Raw genomic sequence first — 24,075 nt, forward strand, 5'->3', positions numbered from 1 at the left:
GACTTAAAAACGTGAATAACTTATAAAAAATATCTTGAAAAAAAGTTAGAAGTTTTAAATTATTAATAATACAAGTCCAATGTGAAACTAGAATAAATTTATGTATAGTTTTTATATAAATAATGCAATGACTACTTGTTTCCAAGAATTTTTTATCGATAAAGTTTATGCATTATACTGATGAAAAATACATTTAGATAAACTTATTTTTTAAAACTGTTTACACAAAAAAACAATTTCTAATAAACAACAATAAAATAACTAAAATTAACCATTAGTACACGCATATGATAGTTAATTATAAAGTCTCAGTCTTTTTTGTAACTTACTGTTTAGTTTAGAAATATTATAAAAAAATATTTTATTTCTAAATTAAGTTTAGGCCCGAGTTTTGAAAACTTAAATTTAAATACTTTACCATAAAATATTAAAATTTGTGATTTTTAGTATTAAAAAGTCGTAAGCTTATTGACGTTTTGTAACAAAGTAATATAATTTTTTCATAATATTTGCAATATTTTATAAAATACAAAAATTATAAATTGTAAATACTACAGAAACTTATAATGGCTATCTTTTCATTTTGAAAATATCACTTATTTATTACATAACGTTGTTTGAAATTATTTAAAGTTTCGAATAAGTCGGTGTTAAAAATAAATGTGTTTTTTGTGTACAAACAAGTCGGTTAAACTGAAAATAATAATAACGATTTAGTAATTTTAATGTTCAGAAGCTAAAACAAAAACATTTCTTTATTTTTTAATACTTTTTTGCATTTAACTTAACAAATTATGTTCTGCAATAATGTTTGAAGAAAAACTTAATTAAAAGAAACATAAAATGTGTAAGAACGTTTTTATTTTACTGTTTATTAATTATTTTAGTCTTTTAATAAAACATAGTTTTGCAAAAATGATGCTTGTTTTTGGACAACATTTATTAAATTATAACCTTTGTTTGCTCCTAATTGAAACACCACGGTATTAGTAAAATCAATTAAAAAAATTATGGTTCTTTTGTACACGTTATACAGGCTGAAAATAAGTCATGTACCAGATACTTCTGCTTAAGGTACTGTAGTTTTTCAATCTTTGATTTAGGTGCATAACATTTTGTTTGATGATTTAGTTTGTTCTAATAAAAAGTAGTTACATTATTTTTTGGTTAATATAACAAAGAACGTTCGAATAGTATTTTAAACTAGTTGTTAACCAAAACACGAATAATAAGTATTAAACCAGGGGCGTGTTTAGACTGAATTACTTAAGCATGTGGTACCCATGAAATAAGAAAAAAATCAACGGAAACTTTTTTTAATTAGGGAATTCAATTATTTAAGTGGATTGAATTGTGATTCATTACTAAAATTTTAAATGTTGAATACAAATGACAAACTCTTGTAATATCATGTAAACAGTAGACAAAATATACCAAGATATGTTACATGAATTTGGACAATTCGGATAGTTCAAGTTCTTAAGAAAATGTTTAAGCGACCATAAAAAAAAAAACAACTATTTAAAAAAAAAAGAAAAAAAAAGCGGTTGTAGGTCTCATTAATAGAAAATGATAAAAAGTTATTAAAAGAGAATTTTAAAACTTTCTATAAATTAGTATAATTTAAAAATAATTTTAGCCATATCACAAAAAATATTTAGATTTATGTAAAAGAAGAAAATTTTTTTTTGGTATTTATTAGACCCACAATATTTTCGATTAAAGAGATTTTACTCTTTAAATTGTGGCCTGTTATAAAAGTATATCAAGGTCTTGGTGTACGAAAAACCTTTCGGTGATCGAGTCGAATCGTACAGTATACTACATGCTTTTGTAATTTAATACGAACTTGTAAACATTAATTTTCAAAAATTAAAGTTATAAACTTGAACAAATAAAACAAACGATAAAAAGAAAAGAAAACTAAACGAAAGTTAAAGGTTTACTTGGAAAAGTTGTATTCAAGATGTGTCTAAAAACTTGTCTAAGAACCTACAAATGAAAATGGTGCACGACTATTAAAATTCGGACAAAAAAATTGAAAGGGCCACAATTAAAAAAGTAATGTATATTTTAGTCATATACATATTTTGTATATGTAGGTCCTGTTAATATCTCCGAGTCATTTTTATATTTTTTCAAAACATTAAATATTTTTTGAGATATGGCTTAACTAAAATAAAAATTATAATTATTTTTATTAATTTTCAGATATCTTTAGAAATATTAAAGATTTTGCAAAAAATAAAGTGGCTTGTAGATATTATTAAGGTCTACATAGGAATTTTTATTTTTTTTCAAATTTATATTACTTTTTGAGATATATTCTTTTAAATACTTTTTTAAGAATTCGAATTGTCGGAATTTGAGTTGTCCGAATTTGAATTGTCATGTAACCAATGAAAATAGAGTCTAAGGTTAAAACTTTGTAAAAACTAAAAATAGCAGAAGGAAACATTTTAGACCTAAAAAATAAATAACAAAATAAACAATCATAATAACAAACATGAAAATACTTGAAAGATTGGTAAACTTATTTTAAGAAAGTAAAAACGAAATAAGCTAACGTATTTTTCTTAACATTCTTTCGGTATTTTATGGTAATAGTTTAACTACCCATCTATTCATTAAATAACATGATTGAGATAGTTAAAAAACTATATTTTTATGATAACAACAAAAGTTAATATTACTTTCAAAGAATTTACTTTAATCATAACCCAATTTAACTTTTATAAATAAAAAATAAAATAAAAACATAAAAATAAGTACTGTAAGACTTACACCTATGCAATAGATAAAAAAATAAAAACAATAATGCCAATAATAACAACAATTTTTCTTCTTTTTTTACATATAATTTTTAGTATTTTAAATACTTCTCTAACTCTAAAAGTGTAACTTATAACAAAGTAAGTGAAAATACTGAAAAACACCAAGGTGTCCTTAAAAATATGTTAAGTTATTGTAAGTTTACTTGGAACAGTAATTGCAGCCTTTTATATATATATATAAATATTTAAGTCTTAAAAGAGATTGAGTTGAGTTTCAAATAAGTTTATAATTTATATTTAACCTGTTCTATTACTATGACACAAGACTTTTTTGATAACAGTAATCTTAACATTAGCTTTGTTGTAAAATTTTTAGAAAATATTAACAGTTTAATTAAATATTAATTAAAAAAAAATATTTGTTTGCTAAACAACTTTCAAAGTCTATGATAACTATTTGCTTAGTTTTGAAATATGTTATTAAAGTTTTGTGTTGTGATTTTATAACTACTGTTAAATATGATTTATTGAATACCTATTGCAGATTTAGCCATAAAGTTCTACACGTGCAAAAAGAAAACTAATTAAAATTAATAAAAATATTTACGAGCTTACTGTATATATACCAACAATATTTCATCATAAATCAATATTAAAAAGTTATAAATTTTCTGGAACGGTCATGCTAGAATTTGTATAAAAAATCGATAGCGAAGTGTCAGTATCTAATATAAAGTTGTTAGAAACAGTGCAAGAAACAAAAAGAATCAGTTTAATTTAAGATAAAGGATTAAACCACTTCGACCACAAGCTTTCAGTAGCCTGAGACCCGGGTTTCGTTCTTGTTAAAACTCGTCAGTCAGTCGCAAACTAAAAACTTGCAGTCTTTAATCTTCAAACGGTTCATCATTTTTTACCATGGAGTAACCATTTGCTTGTATGATTAGTGACGTCAGCTTTGTCCATTTTTTGTGCAACGTTACATACTTTGACCACTTGGCAAGACAGCTGTTATGCTCGTTTTATTGACAAAAACTTTTGCAGAACCAAGAAAACATCAGAAAAAGTCTAACAGAGCCTAACACTGGATTTTCGTATGACGTGAGTCAAGCTTAAACAAAACAAAGATTTGTTCATAGCATTTCGATCATCAGACAACAAACTTTCGGTAGACCAAGACCCGAGTTTTGTTCTTATTGAAACTCGTCAGTCATTCGAAAACGAAAAAAATGCAGTCCTCAATCTACAAACGCCTTTGTGTTACCTTGAGCTTGTCTCCCGGCATACTAAGTTCCAAGCTTATGCTCTGTTAGACTTTCACCGATGTTTTCTTTGATCTATATTAAAGAAGTACATTTTTGTAATTTTCACTTATTTGATTTTATAAAAAAAATCAATGATGTGTTTATTCTTTTAAGCCAAAATACTACAAGTAGTTTATTAAACACGATAAAGAAATCAACGCTCAAACACTTAGGTCAAAGGAATTCGTGTATAGAATGACCTTTTAGTCATCAAAATACACATCAAATTTTACTTATTTAATATTTGTATGTTTTATTTACTTGTTGTTTTTATTTTTAATTTTTCTATGTATAGTCACCTCACAGGAATTTACGTATTCGTTTGATTACGCACTCTTGTTTTGTTACGCGTTTTAGAGTTCTCGAAAAAAACGAAAAATAGTAGTTTCAAATTTTTTTAAATATTTCAAACTTGTTTTATGTATTATATTTACAATAAATACAATGTGCTAGGATACGCGAGAGATGACTGTTATTGTTTAATTAAAAACAAGTTTTGACTTTATATTAAAAAGAACTTGATGTTTTTTGTAATTTTTAAATTAAATGCAGTCTCGAAAATTAAGTTATTAAGTAAGACAGTAGTTTTTTTTGTGATGGAACTGAAAGTTAACAAAATATTTCAATCGTAATTAATCATAATGCTGGGTTCCTGATAAAATAAAAAACCCTAAAAAAAATTCTTACAAAAGACACAGGAAATATAATTATAGAATTTATAAACCAGATTGTTCTTGTATTATTTCTTTAGACATTTAAAAAAGTTCTAGCTTATTAAATTTTTAAACGAAAAGTTCAGCTTACGTTGGAAATTTTATAAATCGCATGTTAGTTTTATATTTTCTAATATGTATACTTTTTTAGACGTATAGTAATTTTTTCTTGTTTATGAACTTTTACAGTATAAAACTTGATTAACAGTTTTTTTTGGTATTTATTACACAAATTTCAAAAGACTCAGACACGCTATTCCATCTTAAAGTGTGGCATCTTAGATGGAATATAAAAAAAAATACATGTTGTCACTTAAAAAATAATAAAATAAATTAAACAATTCATTGATTTGAAATAAATAAGTAATCAACCAAAATATTCTTACTTTGAAAAATCTACAGTTTTGTGTTGATCTCTTTATCAATAAACTTTAAATACTACAAAAGCAGAATCGAAAACTTTTATTTTTTTCAAACTTTAATAAGAAATAATTTTACTTAATGTACAAAACAAAATTAAAGATTTTAATAATAAGAATTCTCTAGTTGATTTATTTTGATGAATTTTAATACAAAAAACAAACTGACTGCGTCCTGGATCATTTTTAAATATATTTTATGCACAAGTCTAAACAAAAATAATTAGAAATATTGTTAGGAATATTAAAAATAGTAGCTGCATACTTGCAGAAGGCATTGTTCTATTATTATCAAGGAAGCTTATGATAAAAGCTTAGAACAGTGGTCGGCACGCTAATTCGAATCCGTGAATTCTAAATCACAATAATAAAATTCTGTGTACCCCAATTTACATTCTTTAGCGCCGCTAGTATTTAAAAATATGTAAATACTTTTAATCGATTTTTTTAACTAATAATTCGGTAACCTCTAGTTAATTTTTACGCGCTAACTATAAATTAACCAGTTTACCTTATCCATTTTAATAATTTTTTAGTATCAATTTTAATTCATTTTATTTTTACAACAATATTTTACTTGTATTACCCAGGTCTAAAATACTAACTAGATTAATTTTTTATGATTTAAAACTAGACTTAGTTATCCTTAGAGAGCTAAATATATGACAGCCCTGATGTTATTGACCCTTTCTTTACTTTAATTTTATTATAAGTAAAATAATATTGAATTTTTTTGAACAAACTAATTTTTTGTTCAAATATCAGTTGAATAAGCTGATTAATATAGTGATTTTTAATGTAATAAAACGCTTTTAAACAATAAGAGTTAATAAGATTAAACATTAAAAGAATACTAACAGTTTTATTTTGTTTTAAAGAATCTATGAGATTTGTTAACTTCAGTTTTTCTTTTGGTGGCAAAGAGTGGAAGAAGTTTACATTATGTAACAAAATAGAACTAGGAGAGTACAAAAATGGTCGTTTTATTAACAACAAAAAGGTCAATAAGATATCAAGGTTAAATATGTCTTAAATGAAGAAAAATTAAAAAAATAAACTTTAATTTAGTTTCTACGCAAAAAAATCATGTACCCCAAAATAAGTTTCATGCACCCCAAAAGTCTCGTGCACCCTAAAAAAAATTCATGTACACTAGTGTGCACCAGAATGTAAAACTAAAATAAGTTTGTTCTGTCCTCTACATTAAACTGTATCCTGGTGTATGACTCGATAACCTAAAGGTTTTCTCGTACACCAGGTCCTTGGACCAAATTTTTTGAGCGCTTTTTTTCGTTCAATAAACAATATATTCAAATCATATACAATTAAATAATTTAAATAAGTTAATCTGATGATTTTAAATACTAATGTTATGTTAGGTTTTTGAACAAAATTACTATTTTTAATTGTTACAATACTATTTACTGAACGAAAAAGCAAAGGTGCTCAAAAAGTTTGATTTAATGAGCTGGTGTAAGATAAAACCTTTCGGTTATTGAGTTCAGCCATACACCACATCAGTTTAATATCTTGTTCAGGAAAACATATAATTAATATGTATATATAAGCATTTTTATATTGATCTACTAATTTAAAAAATTTATTTACCTTTTTATCAGTTTAAAAATAAAATCTAAAGTAACTTATGGTCAGTGGTAACTTACCACTAGTAAGTTATAAAACTTTCATTGAGATCATTTGTTGTACTTATATTTTTACTTTATTCTTATTTTCATTAGTTGTTTTATAAACTTGAAATAAAAACGTATTTAAAGTTTATGTGTTGGGTATAAGTTAAATGTTTGTATTTTGTAGGTAATAATAAACGTACTTTAAAACTCAGACTGACTCAAGTTTTTTTGCTTTTTTTTTTTTTGCAAAACTCAAGGTATTTTTGGTTTTTCCAAAATATCCAAAGTTGTTTTTCTTAATTTAATATTTTCTTTATTGTTTCTTTTATTTTGTTAAAGTTTAAATAAAAACTTTTTTGTTGCTTACAATTACTTTTTTATTTTTATCATAATCTCAGGCTGACGTGTTGCTTTCAAAAGGTGGCAACTTTATTATAGTTATAATGAGATAATATTTTTCTATGAATTATAAAGATAAGAAATTATATTTGAACAACTTTATTAGTACAATTTTATAAATGTAATTTAAGCCAGTGGTGTTTGATTTTTACAAGGCTGTTTCAACTGCATCTATGAATTACATATTCGATTTTGGAGACTATTATATTGATGAAGATTTAGTTGTAACCGATTCTTATTCAAAGTTTAATTAGAATGACGAGTCTTAAAAAAATGTCGCTTCAATGAAACAAGATCTGATGCAAAACGTTTAGTTTTTCTTGAAAACATCGTAGTTTCAGGTGGACATAATGAAAACTGAAGGAAATTAAGTGCAGTAGAGACATATGATGCTTTTGCTGATAAATGGTCACCAATGTCAAATACAACAAAAGGTAAAAATGGTAACAGTTAAGTTTTTGTGAAAGATAAGCTGCCTGATATTGGATACAGAATTTAATTGTAGCGTACTTTAGGATGTTTGTAAAAAGATCTATGTTTGAAAACACCGGTATATATGAACTATAATAAATCTATACTGATTGGAAATAGAATTATAATGTTTCACAATAATCTTTCCAATAGACCCGTTATGATATTATAAAGATGAATGGTCCAAGTAATAGTCAGAAAATTTTAAAAAAATATAGACGATTTTTCTTGTGCAAAGTTATTTTGGTATTAAGGTTTCCTGCAAGAAATAAAACTTTTTTTTTGTATATTAAAGGCACATTGAATTTATAAAAAAATACTAACTAGCTAAATTTTTATCTTATAAATCTATTAATTATAGAACTAAAAAGTTGTTATTGATTTTAATAAAATAGAAGTAAATTATTAAACTTTGACTAAAATAGTTTTTATAATTTTGTACACATAGATTAAAAAAAAAAATTCAAATATTGTAAAATTATCTATTATGTTGTTTTTGAATGGAATTTAATTTAGATTTTTTAATTTTAAGCAAATCTTAAATTTTATGAATACTTTATTTTATTGAGTTTTAATCATCTAATCTATAAGTTAAATTTTTTAATGAAAACAGTTATTTTAGTCTGACAGTTTTTAAGTTTTATAATTTTTATAAATTTTTAACTTTTTAAACACACTTTTAGTATTTTTTATAGTTAATAGTTTTTTATGACAACAGTATTGAATAAAGAAAAACTAATGAGTGTTTATTATTTTATTATAATAAACTTTTGAATGTAATTTAGGTAGCTAGCCTTATCTAACAAAAACAAACAACTATTTTTAATTTTGTATTTAAAATAAAAATAAAAATACAATAAGCTGATTTAGTGATACGTAAAACACTTGATAAATTTTATTAAATATAATAAAAATTAAAAAAATGTTTTAGGTTTAAGAATTTGATAACTTAGTAAATGAGAATCATTCTCTAAAACAAATTTTAACTATATTTGTAATAAGAAAGTTGTATAAGTTCAAGTTTTAGTACTTTATAGTTTATGGAACCATAGTCTGCCAAAAATCTTTAACCGTTTAATTACGAGAATTGAAATCAAAAAATAATTCAAAAGTAAACTATATAAGTATGTAATCGAAAGATAAAAATGGTTTTTTTATAAAAAATTTATAGCTTTTTTAGTATAACCAAACCATTTGAATTTAAAAATATTGTTCAGCTCGTCTAAGATACTAGTCAGAATAATTTAGCGTCTAAGTACGTTACTTGTTGATAGCGTAATAAAATAAGGCATTTTGTTGAAGAATAAAGTGATGTTTTGTCTACGTAAGCCTGTAATATTTCAGCATGATCGAAAACGATTTATTGTTAAAAACAAACATGTATGTGTAAAAAAAGAAAAAAAAAAATCTGCTGTTACATAAACTTTTTAAAGTCACCCATTTTTTAAGACTAAGTTTAAGAGAAGTAATTTTTTAAGCCTTATTGTAATGCTAGGATATAGTAACCAATTGATACATCAGGAAAAATTACTGTTAGTTATCTTTGTTTGTTACTATTTTGTGTGTATCCCATTTACGTTTAATAAGTTTTTAATTAATATTCAATGTTTTAAAAACTGATTCACTAAATTTTGAATTAAATTGTTTTTTGCTTAGATTATATTTGTAAAATACATGTCTAAACCTAGAAGCCGAATCTAGAAGTTTAATGAAATTATTGCTGCGCTAATTTAAGAATAAAACAACTCTATCTCATTTAGTATAAAGAATGTATTTTTATATCAAATTTTTCTAAGACTTAGTCTGTGTCGGACCATTATGTTAGTTTACATTTTAAATAAACAATCTTGATTCTTGTTGTTATGGTAAACTTTCACAATCCTTGTACGTCTCACATAGTACTAGTAGTATTTAGTTAATATCGTTTCTTGTGGTATTTACCTTTACATACTGACTATTTTAAAAAAGTTTTATAATTACATCATGTATTTTACTTTAATAGAAAAAATTGTTTTCTTCATATTAATATAACTTTTATTTTTAACTTGTTGTAGAGTTATACTTTGTGGCTTAAAACAATCACTTATTAAGTTTAGAAAGAGCTATCTGATTAAGCAAAATAAAAATTCAAATTTCTACACTTACCTACAGTATAGTACAGTATTAAGTAGATATAAAAAGTGTATGCAAATTAAATATTAAAAATATTATGTTCTTATATGTTTGTTAAAGAAGATCGAACGAAACATACTTGTTGAAATGAAGCAATAAAAAATATGCGCAGTAATTTTCCCAAGATTAAGCTTATTCTGTCGATACCTATTGAATTTAGCTAATTATTAGTATGATTTTTATATGTAATTTATTCAATTATTAAGCCTTTTTTGAAAGTTTTTTATTGTCTGAAAAAAAAACTGTTGTTGAAAACCGAATATTTATATTTATATAAGCAAAGCAATATTTATAGTATGTCTTGCAAAACAACAATTGTTTATTAAATGAAATTGTTTATTGAAAAAAAGAATGCTCAAAAGGTTTGGTCTAAGAACATAAAGTACAAAAAAACCGTTCGGTTAGTTGTACACCAATTATAAGTTAGCGGTGACTAAAATTAGGTAAACTAGTTTAGACCAAGTAATAAAGGTTCCGAAAGTGGGCGTTATTCAGAAGTTATATTTTCAAAAAATGTTTAAAAAGAACTATTATTCAGATTAGTTATTCAAAAAAAGTTATCAGAAAAGATAGAATTTTAATAAATTTCTCAAAAAGTATTTATAAATTTTTTCTTAACCAGTACTCACCAAAATTATTTTTCTTTCGTAAAAATTTGTTTCTGTTATTTGTTTAGATATGTATGTTGTGTATAGTTTACATTTTTCTAAGCTATAATTACACTACACAGCAGTAAAGTTTTAAAAGCACCACTTTCGATTAGTTTCTCACGCTTGGTTAGTCATATGCACACGATGCTGGCAAGGAAAGCTACTTCAAATTGAGCTGAAAATTTATAGTTTGAGTGTTTTTCAAACAAATTTCAAAGTTTTTATTTATTAAAAGAAGTTTTACTATGTTTTATTCTTATCTACTTAACATGCTTACAAATTTTGTTTCATTTTTCATTTTACGTTTATTTTACTAATTCAATAATTAATTATAAGTTATGAAGATTTTTATCATTTTAAGCATGAAAAGTATTATGATCTGATACATTACTTTTTTAGATTAAAATAAACATTTTTTACTTTTAAAATACTTACATGTTTTCAAAAGAATAATTTGATATAAGCAGCTACTGAAACTTTCTCTTGTTGATTAAGACTTATATTTCAAAAGGTAAACTAAAAATTTACCTTAAATTTAAAAGTTTTACACTGTATGTTTTGTTTTAACTAGGTAAAAATTTATTATCAAACTAAAAAGTAATAATAATTTTTTTTTATTCGAAAATATGGTTTTTAACTTACTAAAGAAAAACTTTATAATTTAAAAACTTCATCAATTGTATGTCAAAATAAGTACAAAAATGCTAATAATATTTATTTTTGTTCAAACGTTTATTTAGTTTTTATTAATTTTAAAGATTTCAAGTAGGTGTAATGTACCAGAATTTTGTTGGTATTTAGTATTATAGAAAATATTTACATTTTTTTAGTTTTTAATATTTAGTTGAAAGTTTAAATTTAAAGTTAAAAAAAACTTGTACTAAAAAATTAAACAAATGACCTAAGTAATTAAAAATTGAAAAAAAAAGTATTCTCTTTAAAAAATTGATAGTTTGAAACATTTAAGTTTATATTGAAAATTCGTTTGTGTTTTGTGTTCTACACACTATTTGCAAACAATAGAATTTAAATTTTACTTCATTCATATTAACACTTTTTTAAGCTATAATAAATTATTAGTAGTGGGAGTGATATTTTCAAAAGTTAAAATTAATCAAACTATCAATTAAAACTTTTAGCTTAAATTAAACCTTAGTTCAGAAAAAGAGTTATTCAACTAATAAAAAAACATGCTGGTAGTTTTTTTTTTTTGTTATTTTGACTTTTAATCATTCCTTTAAATTAACACAAACATTAAAAAGCACCACGTAGTCTTACAGAAGTTTCTGATTGAAATTTATGTATACTTGTTATGTAAAAATAAAGAATGGCTAAGAACCATTAAAAAAAAACCAATGTCTCAGGCTTTTACAAAAAACTTAAGTAAATACTTTTTGTTTACTAAAACATAAACATTATCAATTCTTATTCAAATAGATTATGTTTATTTTTTAATAAACAAAAGATATTTTCAAAGTTTTTTGTAAAAGACTGAGACAGTGTTTTTTTTTAATGGTTCTTAACCATTCTTTATTTTTATTTTGTCAACTTTTCAAAAACTAGCCAGTTTTCAAAATCAAAAGGGGCAGACAACCTTAATTCCAACATTTTAACTTGTTATGTAATGTTTTAATATTATAACATTAAAAACTATCTAAAGTATTAAAACATACTTAAAGTGATAAAGCAATATTTATAAATAAGACAAAAAACATCGGCGAAAGTCTGCAGAGCAGAAGTCCGGACTTTCGTTTGCCGTGAGACAAGCTCAAATTTAACAAAAGGGTTGATCATGCCAAACGGTTTTGTAGATTGACGACTACAAGTTTTTCGGTTGTGACTGACTGATGAGTCCTAAAAAGGACGAAACAGGTCTCAGTCTACCGAGACTTGTGGTCTGATGATCGAATTGGCATGTTCAACCCTTTTTTTATAAATAAGATGTAGTATTTCATAATATTTTCATTTTAAGTTGGTTTAAATTTATAGTAAAATGTTTAGAAAATAATTTTAAGCACTATATTACAAAAAACAAAATTAAAATATTTATCAAAATGCGACTTAGCATAATCAAAACTAATTAAAATATAAAAAAAACTATAACTAAATATTTTAATATAATCAATTTGATTTAAATTATATAATATTTATAAGGTTTAAATTATTAAATTTAGTTGAAATTTTATTTTTTAGTAAACATAAAATATGAATTTGTATAATTGAACTAATTATAAAGCCAAAGTATATCGTTCTTAATGTAGTGTTCAAAGATTTTCTGAATTTTTGTTATTTATAGTTTTGCAAAGTTTGACAAAGTTATTAAAAAGTTTCAAATGTTATATATATATTATTAGTCAACAAAAAACAGTTTTTAGTTTTACGTGTAGATTTTTCATTAATATAATTTTTTTACTTCTGTTTTTTCTGAATCTTTTCTTTTTTATTATATAATAAACTGATCTCAAGGGTTTTAAACTAGAGTAAGTAGTATCAGTTTTAAAAAGTTAGAACATGCATAGATACAGTTTTTACCTTCGAAAATTTAAACCTATTTTACTTTTATTTAAACTTTAACAGATTTTTAAACGTTTTAAAACTTCACCATCATTCAAAAGAGGTGAGTCTACTAGTTTTTTTTCAAGTAATTATTATAAATCTTTTGACTTAAACATATTATAAAAACACTACTTTTAACATTTATTGCTTTTACTTCTAACAAGTTTATATAGCATATACATTTTTAGTTTTACTTTAGTGTTATGGTTTCAAAGAAAAACATTAAAAGTTCAGTTTTTAAAATTAAAATTTTTGTTTTAGGAATAAAAGTTTTAAGAACATAAAGTAAGCTACTAATAAAAAATGCTTTACTTACTACTTTTAAGTTAATACGTGTTTTTATGCATACTAAAACCACAGTTTTAGCTGTTTAAAAGTGGACTAAAGTAAATAAGAAAGAAAGTCATTAATAAGTTTTAATAGAATTAATAGAATACACAAAATTTTAATAGAAAAGTGATCATTAGCTGAATCATTCATAAGTAATTACTATAAAAACAAAAGTAATGTTTAATCAGCATAAATATGAGTATGTTTACAGGTTTAATAAATATATTTTGTAGTAAAATAATAAAAATATACAGATGAAAATAACTAAAATTTGACTTGTTATAAAAGTTCAAAAATCTATTGTCTTAAAAGTTAAATCTTTTTTTGCTTAATATTTTGAAACAAAGATAAAAAATACTTTTTGATAAAATATCAATTTATATTTGAAAACGATTTACTGAAAATAACATCTATACAGTTATTGAAAATTTATAATAAATTTAAAATCTAAAAATAGTAGTATTTTTCCATCATTATTAGGTAAAAACTCTACTTTCAAGGATTAAACAGTCATAAATAAAAAGAAGACGCACAAATTTAAGTGTGTAAGCAATTAACTTTTGCGTAGAGATCACAACTTTCGTCATCTATCAATAATTTATTGAATTTTTCTTTAAAAACAACTAAGACATCTGTTTAAGTGCTTGCGAATAAACAAACAAGGCTATATCTGCGTCACTACTCAAAAGCCGTGTAAATAAAACCTAGCATTAACTTCATTTGATGTCTCGTTTTATAAAATAACACTTTTGCGTATAAAAGTTTAATAACTTACGTAAACTTTAACTTAAAATATAACTAAAAGTTAAAAAAAAAAAACTACTATGCATAAATCTTTAATTGTAATCAAAGTTTCTCTAATTGAAAACAGAGCTTTTTTTACTAGTATATCAAACGCCAAGTATTAAAGTTTAGTAAAGCTAATCCTTCGTCTTTTATTTGGCTTAATTCGAGCTAACGGAGAACATCCCTAAACTTTGACTTGCTCATTTCATCTCGACTAGCGTATTTATTTCTTTCCTACTCTTAGCTACCTTTATTGCAAAAAACTTGTTCGCTTACGGTTCGAGACACTTTCATGAATAATTTACGAGTGTTTTTCCATCTAGCTTTGAAATTTCAACTTTTCACTCTTGGCTTTTTAACTTTGAATGTGTGCTGTTTTTAAACTAACCAAGAAAACTTTTGCCGAATAGCGCTGTTTCATAATTTACAGCTTTTAAAAGGCTATAATTTTGCAATTACAACATAAACATCTGCTACGAAAACTATCATTATAAAAGCTGTAATTGCCTTTCACAAAACTTGACTTGTTTTTTTTTTACTTTTGTGGAATTTTAGCTCAATAAATTTCATCGATCGCGAGGCAACTGTCAGGTATGCTAAATTCGGCCTTTACGTCGTCGATTTTTTCTTCTTTTTCCTATCGCACTTTTGCCTTTCACCTCTTCTTTCTCATCTTGTTTAAAAAAACATCAACGTCAGTAAAGCTCCATCCCCAACTAAGAGCACTAACAGATAGTTTACATAATAAAAACGTTTATTCAACAGCATCAGTTAGAAATGAGGCACGAAGCAAGCGTAGAGGTTTGTTTGATGTTTGTTGTAAAATTTTCTGTTTTTATTTTTCCTGTATTATTTATTGTTCTTGTCAGTGATGAATTTAAAATCTATTTTTTGCAACTGACTTTTCAAGTGTTTTTCGAGTGCTTATAATTCAAAACAAATTACAAATACTCTGTATGTACTCAGCGTATTGTGCCGAAAGCAGTGAACTTTTATTCATTTGTTCAATGGGTGGATGTTTTTTATAGTAGTTTTATTACAAATAAAAGCTTTTGGAATTCCAAAACTAGGCGTTTACCTATTTACATTCGAAGTTGCCATTATTCCACTTTGCCAACATAGTGTAATCAACTACTATCACCTATTTCGGATATTGTATATTGTACGATTAAAATAAAGTTATTTTTAGCTAAATTTTTTTTAAATTTTACAATTTACCCATTTAAAAATTAAAGTACAAGTCGAAAGTACTATTTTAAAATCAATATGAGAGTAAATAAGTAGTAAATGATTTACAAACACTATTATGAAAACAATTAGCCGTCAACACATTAAGAGTACGTGCTGACTTTGTTTTTACACTTTCACCTTCAGTCTGCACTGGTGTACTTTGCGTCTCACAATAAACCGCAAAAAATCCCGCGACAGATGGCGAACTCGGTGGCGGGAAGTAACAATGGCGGAGGGGTTCAGCAGAAAGACGCTGCCGATCAGAACTTCGACTACATGTTCAAGCTGCTCATCATCGGCAACAGCAGCGTCGGTAAAACCTCCTTCCTCTTTCGCTACGCCGACGACTCTTTCACAAGCGCCTTCGTCTCCACTGTCGGCATCGACTTCAAAGTGAAGACTGTCATTCGCAATGACAAGCGAGTCAAGTTGCAAATATGGGTGAGTTTCTAGGCTGATTGCTTTATACTAAATTTAAGCAATTGCTGTAAATATTTGACTAATGTTCTAAAACTAATGTTGACCAACACTTAGAGTGAAAACTATTAAGCTTTTTTAAGCTTATATTCAAGCATACACGTATTTTAAAATGTTTTCTTTCAAACCAGGACACAGCCGGTCAAGAAAGGTACCGAACTATAACAACAGCTTACTACAGGGGAGCGATGGGATTTATACTCATGTATGACATCACAAACGAAGAATCTTTCAACAGCGTTCAAGACTGGTTAGTTTGTTTAAACTATTTATAAAGAAATGACTGTTTGTTCTTTTCATATAAAGTAGTTTATATTTAGCTGATATAGTATTTTCGTTTTCAAGAAAAGTTATTGTATCAAATATCTTTTTATGACAAAGTTTACTCGTTTAGCTTCAAATTTTAGTTTCTTGAAGTTTAATTAGTTTTTCTTTACGACAAGTAAAAATCAAACAAAAGAAAATTTAAGAAACAGTAGTTTTTAAGCTAACACGTTAATTATTGATGAGCTGAATGCTTTCTTCGTAAAATAAAACTATCTAAACTGAAAAGTTTTTTACTAAGCAGGTTGTTTACGACAATAACTAGTTTTCTAACTATAATTTATTTTGAAGAACTTTCATAAACCAAACTTTTATTTATTTTGAAATTTAAAAACTTTTTAACTGCATAAAATTTTTTGCTTTTATATAGTATTTTAAGTAAGGGTATTCAGAAACAAAAAAAAAAGTTTTTTTTGTAACTTTATTGTATAAAATTTAAAAATGCTACTATTTTCTGAAGTAAAAAAATAAATTCAAGTATATATTCTTTCAAAAACCGGTTTACGTTTATAAATACAAATTTATATTTGTAAAAGGTTGCATGTTAACAAACTTACAAAGTATAAACTTTTACTATGAGTAAATATAAAATAAAGTCACAACACTTTGACCGGTGTTGATTTTATAATAACTCTCGTTTTATAATAAACAGTAAAAAGATTGATTTATGTATTCAGTATTAAGCAAACATATTTTTAAGTATCCATTTAACTTACTATTTAAATTTATGATTAATAGTTTGATTATTGCGGATTAGAACACGCAATAAATTAAATTTTGATATAATAAAAGCAAACCTTTTGAATTTAAGTACAAATATAAGTATTTGAAATACTATAAAAGTCAGTCAAATATAATGGATTTTTTAAATAAGAAAGCTATTTTTAGCATCCAAGTACGTTAAAATCTAAACATACAATTCTATTTTTGTTATATAACCACAATTAAATGACTGAAGAAAGTAATCCAAAAGTTTATCATGAAAAGAGCAGTTTAGATGTTATAAAAGTATTAATTAGACTATGCTAAAAGGATTTTTTGCAATTGTTTTTCTAGCGTGATTCAAAACTAATAATAACGTTTCAGCCTGACAAAAAAATAACTAAGACAGTTTTCTAAACATGATACAATTTATATAGCTAAATTTTTCTTCCTTTTTTTTATAATTCAGTTCTGGTGTGTAAGTCTACAATATTTAACATATTTTAACTACTTTATTCAAAGTTTAAGCAATACAGTATTAAGAAGTTTTTCTTATTATACTATTACTCGAGCTGCATTTGAAGTATAAAGTTTTTCATATTAAAGCAGTTAGAAAAGAAAACTCTAACATATTCTTAACAAAACATGAAATTAAACAACATAATCGCAGGTCGACACAGATAAAAACTTATTCATGGGACAATGCGCAAGTTACACTAGCTGGGAACAAATGCGATATGGAGGAAGAAAGAGTTGTGTCTACCGAGAAAGGAAAACAGTTAGCTGAACAACTTGGTCAGTTCTGACTTATTTTTTGGAGTTACACCATCTATTATAAAATAGCGGCTTTACTCATACTGACCGTTTGTTAAAATGAAGTGTTCAATCATACTTAAGTTGTTTCAATAAGAGACTTTATTTTTTTCTAACCTGCTATACTGGTAAAAAATATTTAAAGCCAAAAATTAATAGTAAAAACTTTTTGTTATAAAAATATAACAACAATAAAACAGTTTAATGTAAACCTTATCTTATTTTTATGCAGTATTGTATTTTTTTTTAATTTTCTTAAAGTTTGTTTACTAACACATTTTTTCTTTTCCAAAGTATTTTAAAAACCTGCATAGTTATAAAACAAGCTGTTTTTTATGAAACAAATTACGTAACAATAAAGGTTCATCATATAATTAGATAGCTTATACATTATGTATAATAAACTGCATTAAATAGAAAATTTTATAAGCTAAACTACTGTAGATTAATTTTTACGAATAAACTTTGTAAACATGATAAAATTAAATTTTTGTAGCAGTAATTCTTTTTTACTTTTTGTTACGCGAATTTGTTTTAAAAGGTTCTTATATTTAAAACAAATTTAGATAGTCTTAGTTGAGTAATTTTAATTCAACTAAAATATATTTTTTTTAATAGAAATACATGTATTTAATAAGTTTTGAAAAAGAATAACGGGAAACTTATTATTTATAAATATTTTCATTATCAAGTATTATCATTTTTTTAAACCTTTGTTAGATATTATAAAACTATACTATCAAAATCCGCCCGCGTTCAAAATTCACCGGATTTAAAAAAATATTTTCTTTGTTTACAAATTTATGTTATATATTTTTTGCAATATTTTTATTTATTTTATTTATTTTACACTATCATTGTTACCCCTAACCCTCGATCGGTAAGCGGTTCTCGAATTTGACTGGGTGGATTTTGATCGCGGGTGGATTTTGAACGTGTCCCATTATAAATTATCGGATTAATTTTTAAAAAATTAGCTTCTCTATATTAAATAGTCGTTATATTTTTTAACTTAAATCTAATAACAAAACTCATATCATTAGTTTTAATTTGTTTTTTAATAATAGAAGAGGTTTTTAATTGATTACAAATTTTGTAGTAACTCCTTGGAACTATTTTGTCTTATCTTTTTATGGTTTCAGTTTATTTTTTATATGTAAAGTTAAAGGTAATTAAAATTAATTAACTATTTAAGTTATTGTAATTTTTTATGTTAAAAAGAGGTTTGTTATATAAAAGTATGCATTTAACTTTGTAAAACTAAAAATTAATAAAATATATCTGTATATTAAACTTGATGTTTAATTTCTACAATCCCGATTTTTATCTCTTTTTTTTTTATAAATAAAATAAAAACATAAACTGCAATGTAGGCAGAGATAAGCTTTTAGTAAAGCCATTATCGTATTACTATTGATTTTAAGTTTTCAATGAGGGAAAAGTTTATCACTTATGCAACTCACACATACAGCTACAGCGATGACGTTTGTTTTAACTAAACCATCTAATACTAAACTCGTTTCTAAAACTGTGCAAAACTAATCAATATTTTGGTCAGAACCCTTTTACCCTTGAATCTACATGAATTTTGTAAAGTAAAAATTAGAATAAAAATTTCATAAGTTAGAAAAGTGATAAATTAAAAAAGGTTTTACTATTTTTTTATAATTTTCTATACCATGTTATTCTTAAAAGTTATCATTTTTATTTTGCCAATATGATATATTAACAAATTAGCTTTTTAAGTTAGCTTTAGAAAACTTAATGACTTAAGTAATGTAAGAAAAATCATAAGATTGCGAAGTTTTGACTAAAATTTCTTACTACCCACATAAACTCTACAAACTTTTTCACTTTTATATAGACTAAAACTACTTAATTTTTCCGCTAAATGGTTAAAACATTTCATTTGATTTCAACGATAAATAACCTGTAATCTTTGTACATACTTTATTTACTTTATGTAAATAAATTAAAAAAAAAGAATGGTAAAAATTTTTAGTCGCTTAGTTAGGTTTTTATAAATTTTAGGCTTAAACCAAAATGTATGTAAACTAAACGCAAAGAAAAAAAACACAGTTTGTTCAAAGTTAAAAAGAAAAGGTTAAAATGTCTATAATATTATTTCTCCTAATACTTTTTTAAGTTTTATCAATATAGATTAAAGCTAATTTTAATTATTTATAAGTGTAATAAAATCTTTATTAAGAGACTTAAAAAGTGATAAACAACTATTTTCTAAAAAATGCATTAAAAAACCATTTTGACCACTTTTCCAAAATTTTAACAACTTTAAATTGTTTTTTTATATACTTACACAGCAACTAATTTTATTTATAAAGAAATTAAGGAGAAAATTTCTTAGTTTAAATTTTTTATATTAATTTCCGGTTGACTAACAACTCGATAATATTTTATACTGTCTGATTTTATAAAATAGAAAAACTAAAGAACCCTTTTAATAGTACTTGAAAACATTAAAGTTTAAAAAGAAAACGTTGCAAAAGACCGCTGGTTTTATAAACTTACATAAATAAAAGTTAGTATTTGTATCTGCATATTTTTAAATGTAAATTACTGAAACCATATTTTAATACAAACATTCAAGAGTTAGTAAAGCTCAGTTTTAAAATCGATTTCAAACATTATTTGTGGTTTTGTGTTAAAAAAATTATATTTAAAAGTAAATTAATTTAATTTTATTTCGTTCACAATTATAATCTAAAAATTAATATGCAAAAAGAAGTTACAATACAGTTTTAGATTATCTAGTAAGTATCATAATATGAAGTTAGTTATTATATCAACACCAAAAATCAAAACTTAATACTATAACACTTCAAAATAACTATTTCTTTGTTTATAATTAACTATCTTGCTAGTTCTGAAAAAAAAACGCTGTAGCATTTGTAAAAATTATGTTAACAAGTTTAGAATTTGTTTTAAAAGATTTATTTTTTTTTTTATTATTAGTGATTGTAATTTTAAACGTAAACTATAAAACTAATACAAAGAATTGAAAGCTGTTTTAAAAAGTTATTTCAATAAGGACTGTAAATTTAATTTAATTTTTACTCGTTTCAGGTTTTGAATTTTTTGAAACAAGTGCTAAAGACAACATAAACGTTAAGCAAGTTTTTGAAAGGTATGTTGCGTTTTTTAGTTATCAAGTTTGTTTTAATTTCAATATTTATAAAAAATATTTGAAAAACAGTTTTGGTAAACTTACTTATGTACAACAAAAATTACTTATACAACAATATCGAATACTAAGGTTAAAAATACATTTATAGCATTACACGTTTTCATACTTTTTGACTTTTGTTATGTTGTTACATATTTATAATATTACATATGATATCTTTTGAGTTATTTAAATTAATCTACAGTATAAAAAAAAACACATGTGTAATATAAATAAGTAACCGTTTTTTAATCAAACAAATAAACAGGAGATAATTGTTTTAAATTTAGCTTTTCAAATTTTTTTGGTCGTTATAGAATAAAACCATTTTAGAAACCAGCAAAGAATAATATGATACTTTTACTATTAACTTTCATCATTTTTTTTATTGCATTATAACAAAGTATTTTTTACAATAAAATTTATAACTATTTTTTTCGGAATACTTTACAATTTTTGTGATTATAGTAGTTGTAGAACTAAAGCTTATGCAAGGTACAAAAAACTCCTGGTAGAAAAAAAATATATAATAAAACCAAGTAGTTGTGTTAGCAGATCAAATAATTTGCAACTATATATAAAGTTTTTTTGAAAGTTTAATAAACTATCAGAAAATTACATCTTAACATAAACAGAAACACATCACATCTTAAATATTATAACAAGTATTTTATTGCTTGAATTATTCTGGTATAAACAATGAAACATCTTTTTAATTGATGATTATAACTTGTTATTTTTCTCTACTTATTTCGGTCAGTTATACTCACCTTTTTTTCATGGTCAGAATTTTTACTTTTTAGCCCGAACGTTTTTGATGTAAATGATGTATTTAAAAATAAAAAATGCTTTGTTTTTCTAATAAGACGTAATTTTGACAATATATTATGTGTTAATATGATAAGAATTATAAAAACCCAAACTTATTGCAAAATATTTTGCTTAGAAAAAAAATAGCAATAATACATTTGATTTATATAAAGTAACTACTTTACAAAAGTATAAAACAGCAAATAGTGTTACACGAGTGCCCGTTACATTGTTATGTACACAAATGACGTATAAACCAATACGTAAACTTCAAGTGTACTTGGCTTAAATATGGAAATTTTATTTTTTAACTCAAAAATGTTTTATTTATAAAACTTGTTTTTAGCTTATCTACAAATAATTATAATATTTCATAGTTTTTCCATTCTTCATATAAATTTATAAAGACTCAAAAACTTCCGTAACTTTCATGAAATAAAATAATGTTATAAATTTAAAAAAAAAGCTTTATCATGTAAAGTTTAGGTTTTAAAGTTAAATATAATTAATTATATAACGTCGGTATTATTTTGGTAATTTGAATCTTAACTGAAACCAAGGTTTTTGTGGCTAAACTTTAAAAGTTATAGAATTTTATTTTTTATTTTTGGCTTAAGCTTTATAATAAATGTGCTAAAACTAAAGTTGTTTGGTTTAATTTTAAACTATATTTTATAAGATTTTAAAACTAATTCATTTAACTACCACTTCAATTAAAGTATACTTTCCTAAACAAATTACAAATAAACGTTTCCTAGAATCTTGAAAAACTTGCATTTTTACTTAGATAAAATTAAGTAAATGAATTGTTACGAACAGGCTGGTTGATCTTATTTGTGAGAAGATGTCAGAAAGTTTAGACAATGATCCGTCAATAGCGAACGCCAACAAAGGCACAATATTGACGGACGGAAGCAACGAAAAAGGTGGAAATTGTAATTGCTGATCGTTATGTCACAAAGTGTTTACTCTAAATTTTACTAAAAAAAATTAATATAGTTTTAAATGGGTTTAAATTATGTTTAATTCAGCACAACTTGCGTTTTTAATGAATGATAATATTTAGAGCTTTTGTAAGCCGTTTTTTTCAACCAAAACCTTTATTTAAAAACAGTAGTCGTGCAATTCAAGTTTTTTAAGAAAACCATTTTGCCCTATAAACACCTACAAAACTGCGTATTTTATTATACAAACCTAAGTCGTACTTTCAGTTACAACGCACTACAGATGCATTTTAAAGACGTGCAATTTACTTATTATATAAAACCTGTCATTTAGTGTACTGAAATGTCTAATCTAACTTCTATAAAATCCACCTGTTATCATTTCATTTTGACCACCTGTATTCGTAACTGGTGACCTTAAATGTTCAATCAGAATTTTGAGACAATTTTCAATTATAAATTTTCTTTTTTCAAATGTCGATAAAACCGTATACGTCGGTATTCTGCTGTAAAAAAATTAATCGCACAACTGAAATTTAAAATAGAAAAACATTGTGCTTGTTAATTAAAAATTAAAAACCTTTAATTTTTTATTCGACGTTGCATTTCTGTCGAATAACTATACTGTTTTTTTTAAGATATTTGCACACGTCATATAGTTTGAAAGTTTTAACCGCTGTATTTGTACTTTTTATAGTTTAAACGAGACATATTTGACCAACAGACTTTGCACAATCTAGGTAAGAGTTAAAAAGCTCAATTGTATTGTAGTAACCTTTTCTCATGTTACGTGAACAGTTTACTTTTGAAGCCGCGAAGTTAAAATATACTGTAAAGTTAGTTTATTCATCAAAATGTAGCACGTAAGTATTTCTTCCCATATTATCTACATTAATGTTTTTATATGTTAATGTTTTCGTTTTTATTTTATTTCACTTGTATAATAAACTTTGTACGAAGCTGTACGTTTGCACAATGTGAGATTTTTATACTTGGTTTATTAAAAAATATGTTGTTAATGATTATCATAAAATAACTTATTTAGCACAAATGGTTGTCAATATGATATTTACATGTTAAACTTGTTGTTTTTAATTAGATAAAAGGCTTATATTTTTCAATCTAATTAAGATAAAACTTATATAAATGTTATGTATATTTATAGAATAAAAAAACAACTATTTTTCGAATTGTTTACTTAGTTTAAATGCTTTGTGCATATCCTCAGATCGTATATATAAACGCAATATGAACACTTTATACTTTTAATAAGAAAATTTACGTTTTTACTTAACGGCTAAACCAAAGAACTTGCTTTGTGTGCAAAAATTCAAAAGATGAAGAGATCTTAAAAAATATTGATTTAATAAGTACTAAATACAAGCC

At 24.4% G+C, this 24,075-nt stretch overlaps 1 protein-coding gene across 2 annotated transcripts; it reads left to right on the top strand.

Annotated features, from left to right (window-relative positions):
* Positions 1-13,114: 13,114 nt before the first annotated feature.
* Positions 13,115-23,654, top strand: LOC145838232 (ras-related protein Rab-3C-like). 2 transcript variants are annotated; one of them, XM_082945795.1, is made up of 6 exons: positions 13,115-13,150; positions 15,634-15,876; positions 16,044-16,162; positions 17,609-17,733; positions 20,836-20,896; positions 22,565-23,654. In XM_082945795.1, exons 2-6 carry the CDS (start codon positions 15,634-15,636, stop codon positions 22,689-22,691), a joined length of 675 nt encoding a protein of 224 aa, XP_082801921.1. In that variant the 5' UTR covers positions 13,115-13,150; the 3' UTR covers positions 22,692-23,654. The 2 variants fall into 2 exon arrangements, with proteins under 2 accessions (XP_082801921.1, XP_082801920.1); XM_082945794.1 differs by lacking the exon at positions 13,115-13,150 and adding an exon at positions 14,909-15,006.
* The last annotated feature ends 421 nt before the right edge of the window (positions 23,655-24,075 follow it).

This window comes from Thalia democratica, chromosome 6 (assembly GCF_965202585.1).
Source record: "Thalia democratica chromosome 6, ktThaDemo2.hap1.1, whole genome shotgun sequence".
NCBI lineage: Eukaryota > Metazoa > Chordata > Thaliacea > Salpida > Salpidae > Thalia > Thalia democratica.

Excerpts from the sequence above, each read along its gene's own strand:
- LOC145838232 (XM_082945794.1), top strand. The coding sequence starts at position 14,983 with ATGAGGCACGAAGCAAGCGTAGAG. Across the intron at positions 16,163-17,608 it reads TTCAACAGCGTTCAAGACTG|GTCGACACAGATAAAAACTT; the intron begins GTTAGTTTGTTT and ends ACATAATCGCAG. Across the intron at positions 17,734-20,835 it reads ACAGTTAGCTGAACAACTTG|GTTTTGAATTTTTTGAAACA; the intron begins GTCAGTTCTGAC and ends TACTCGTTTCAG.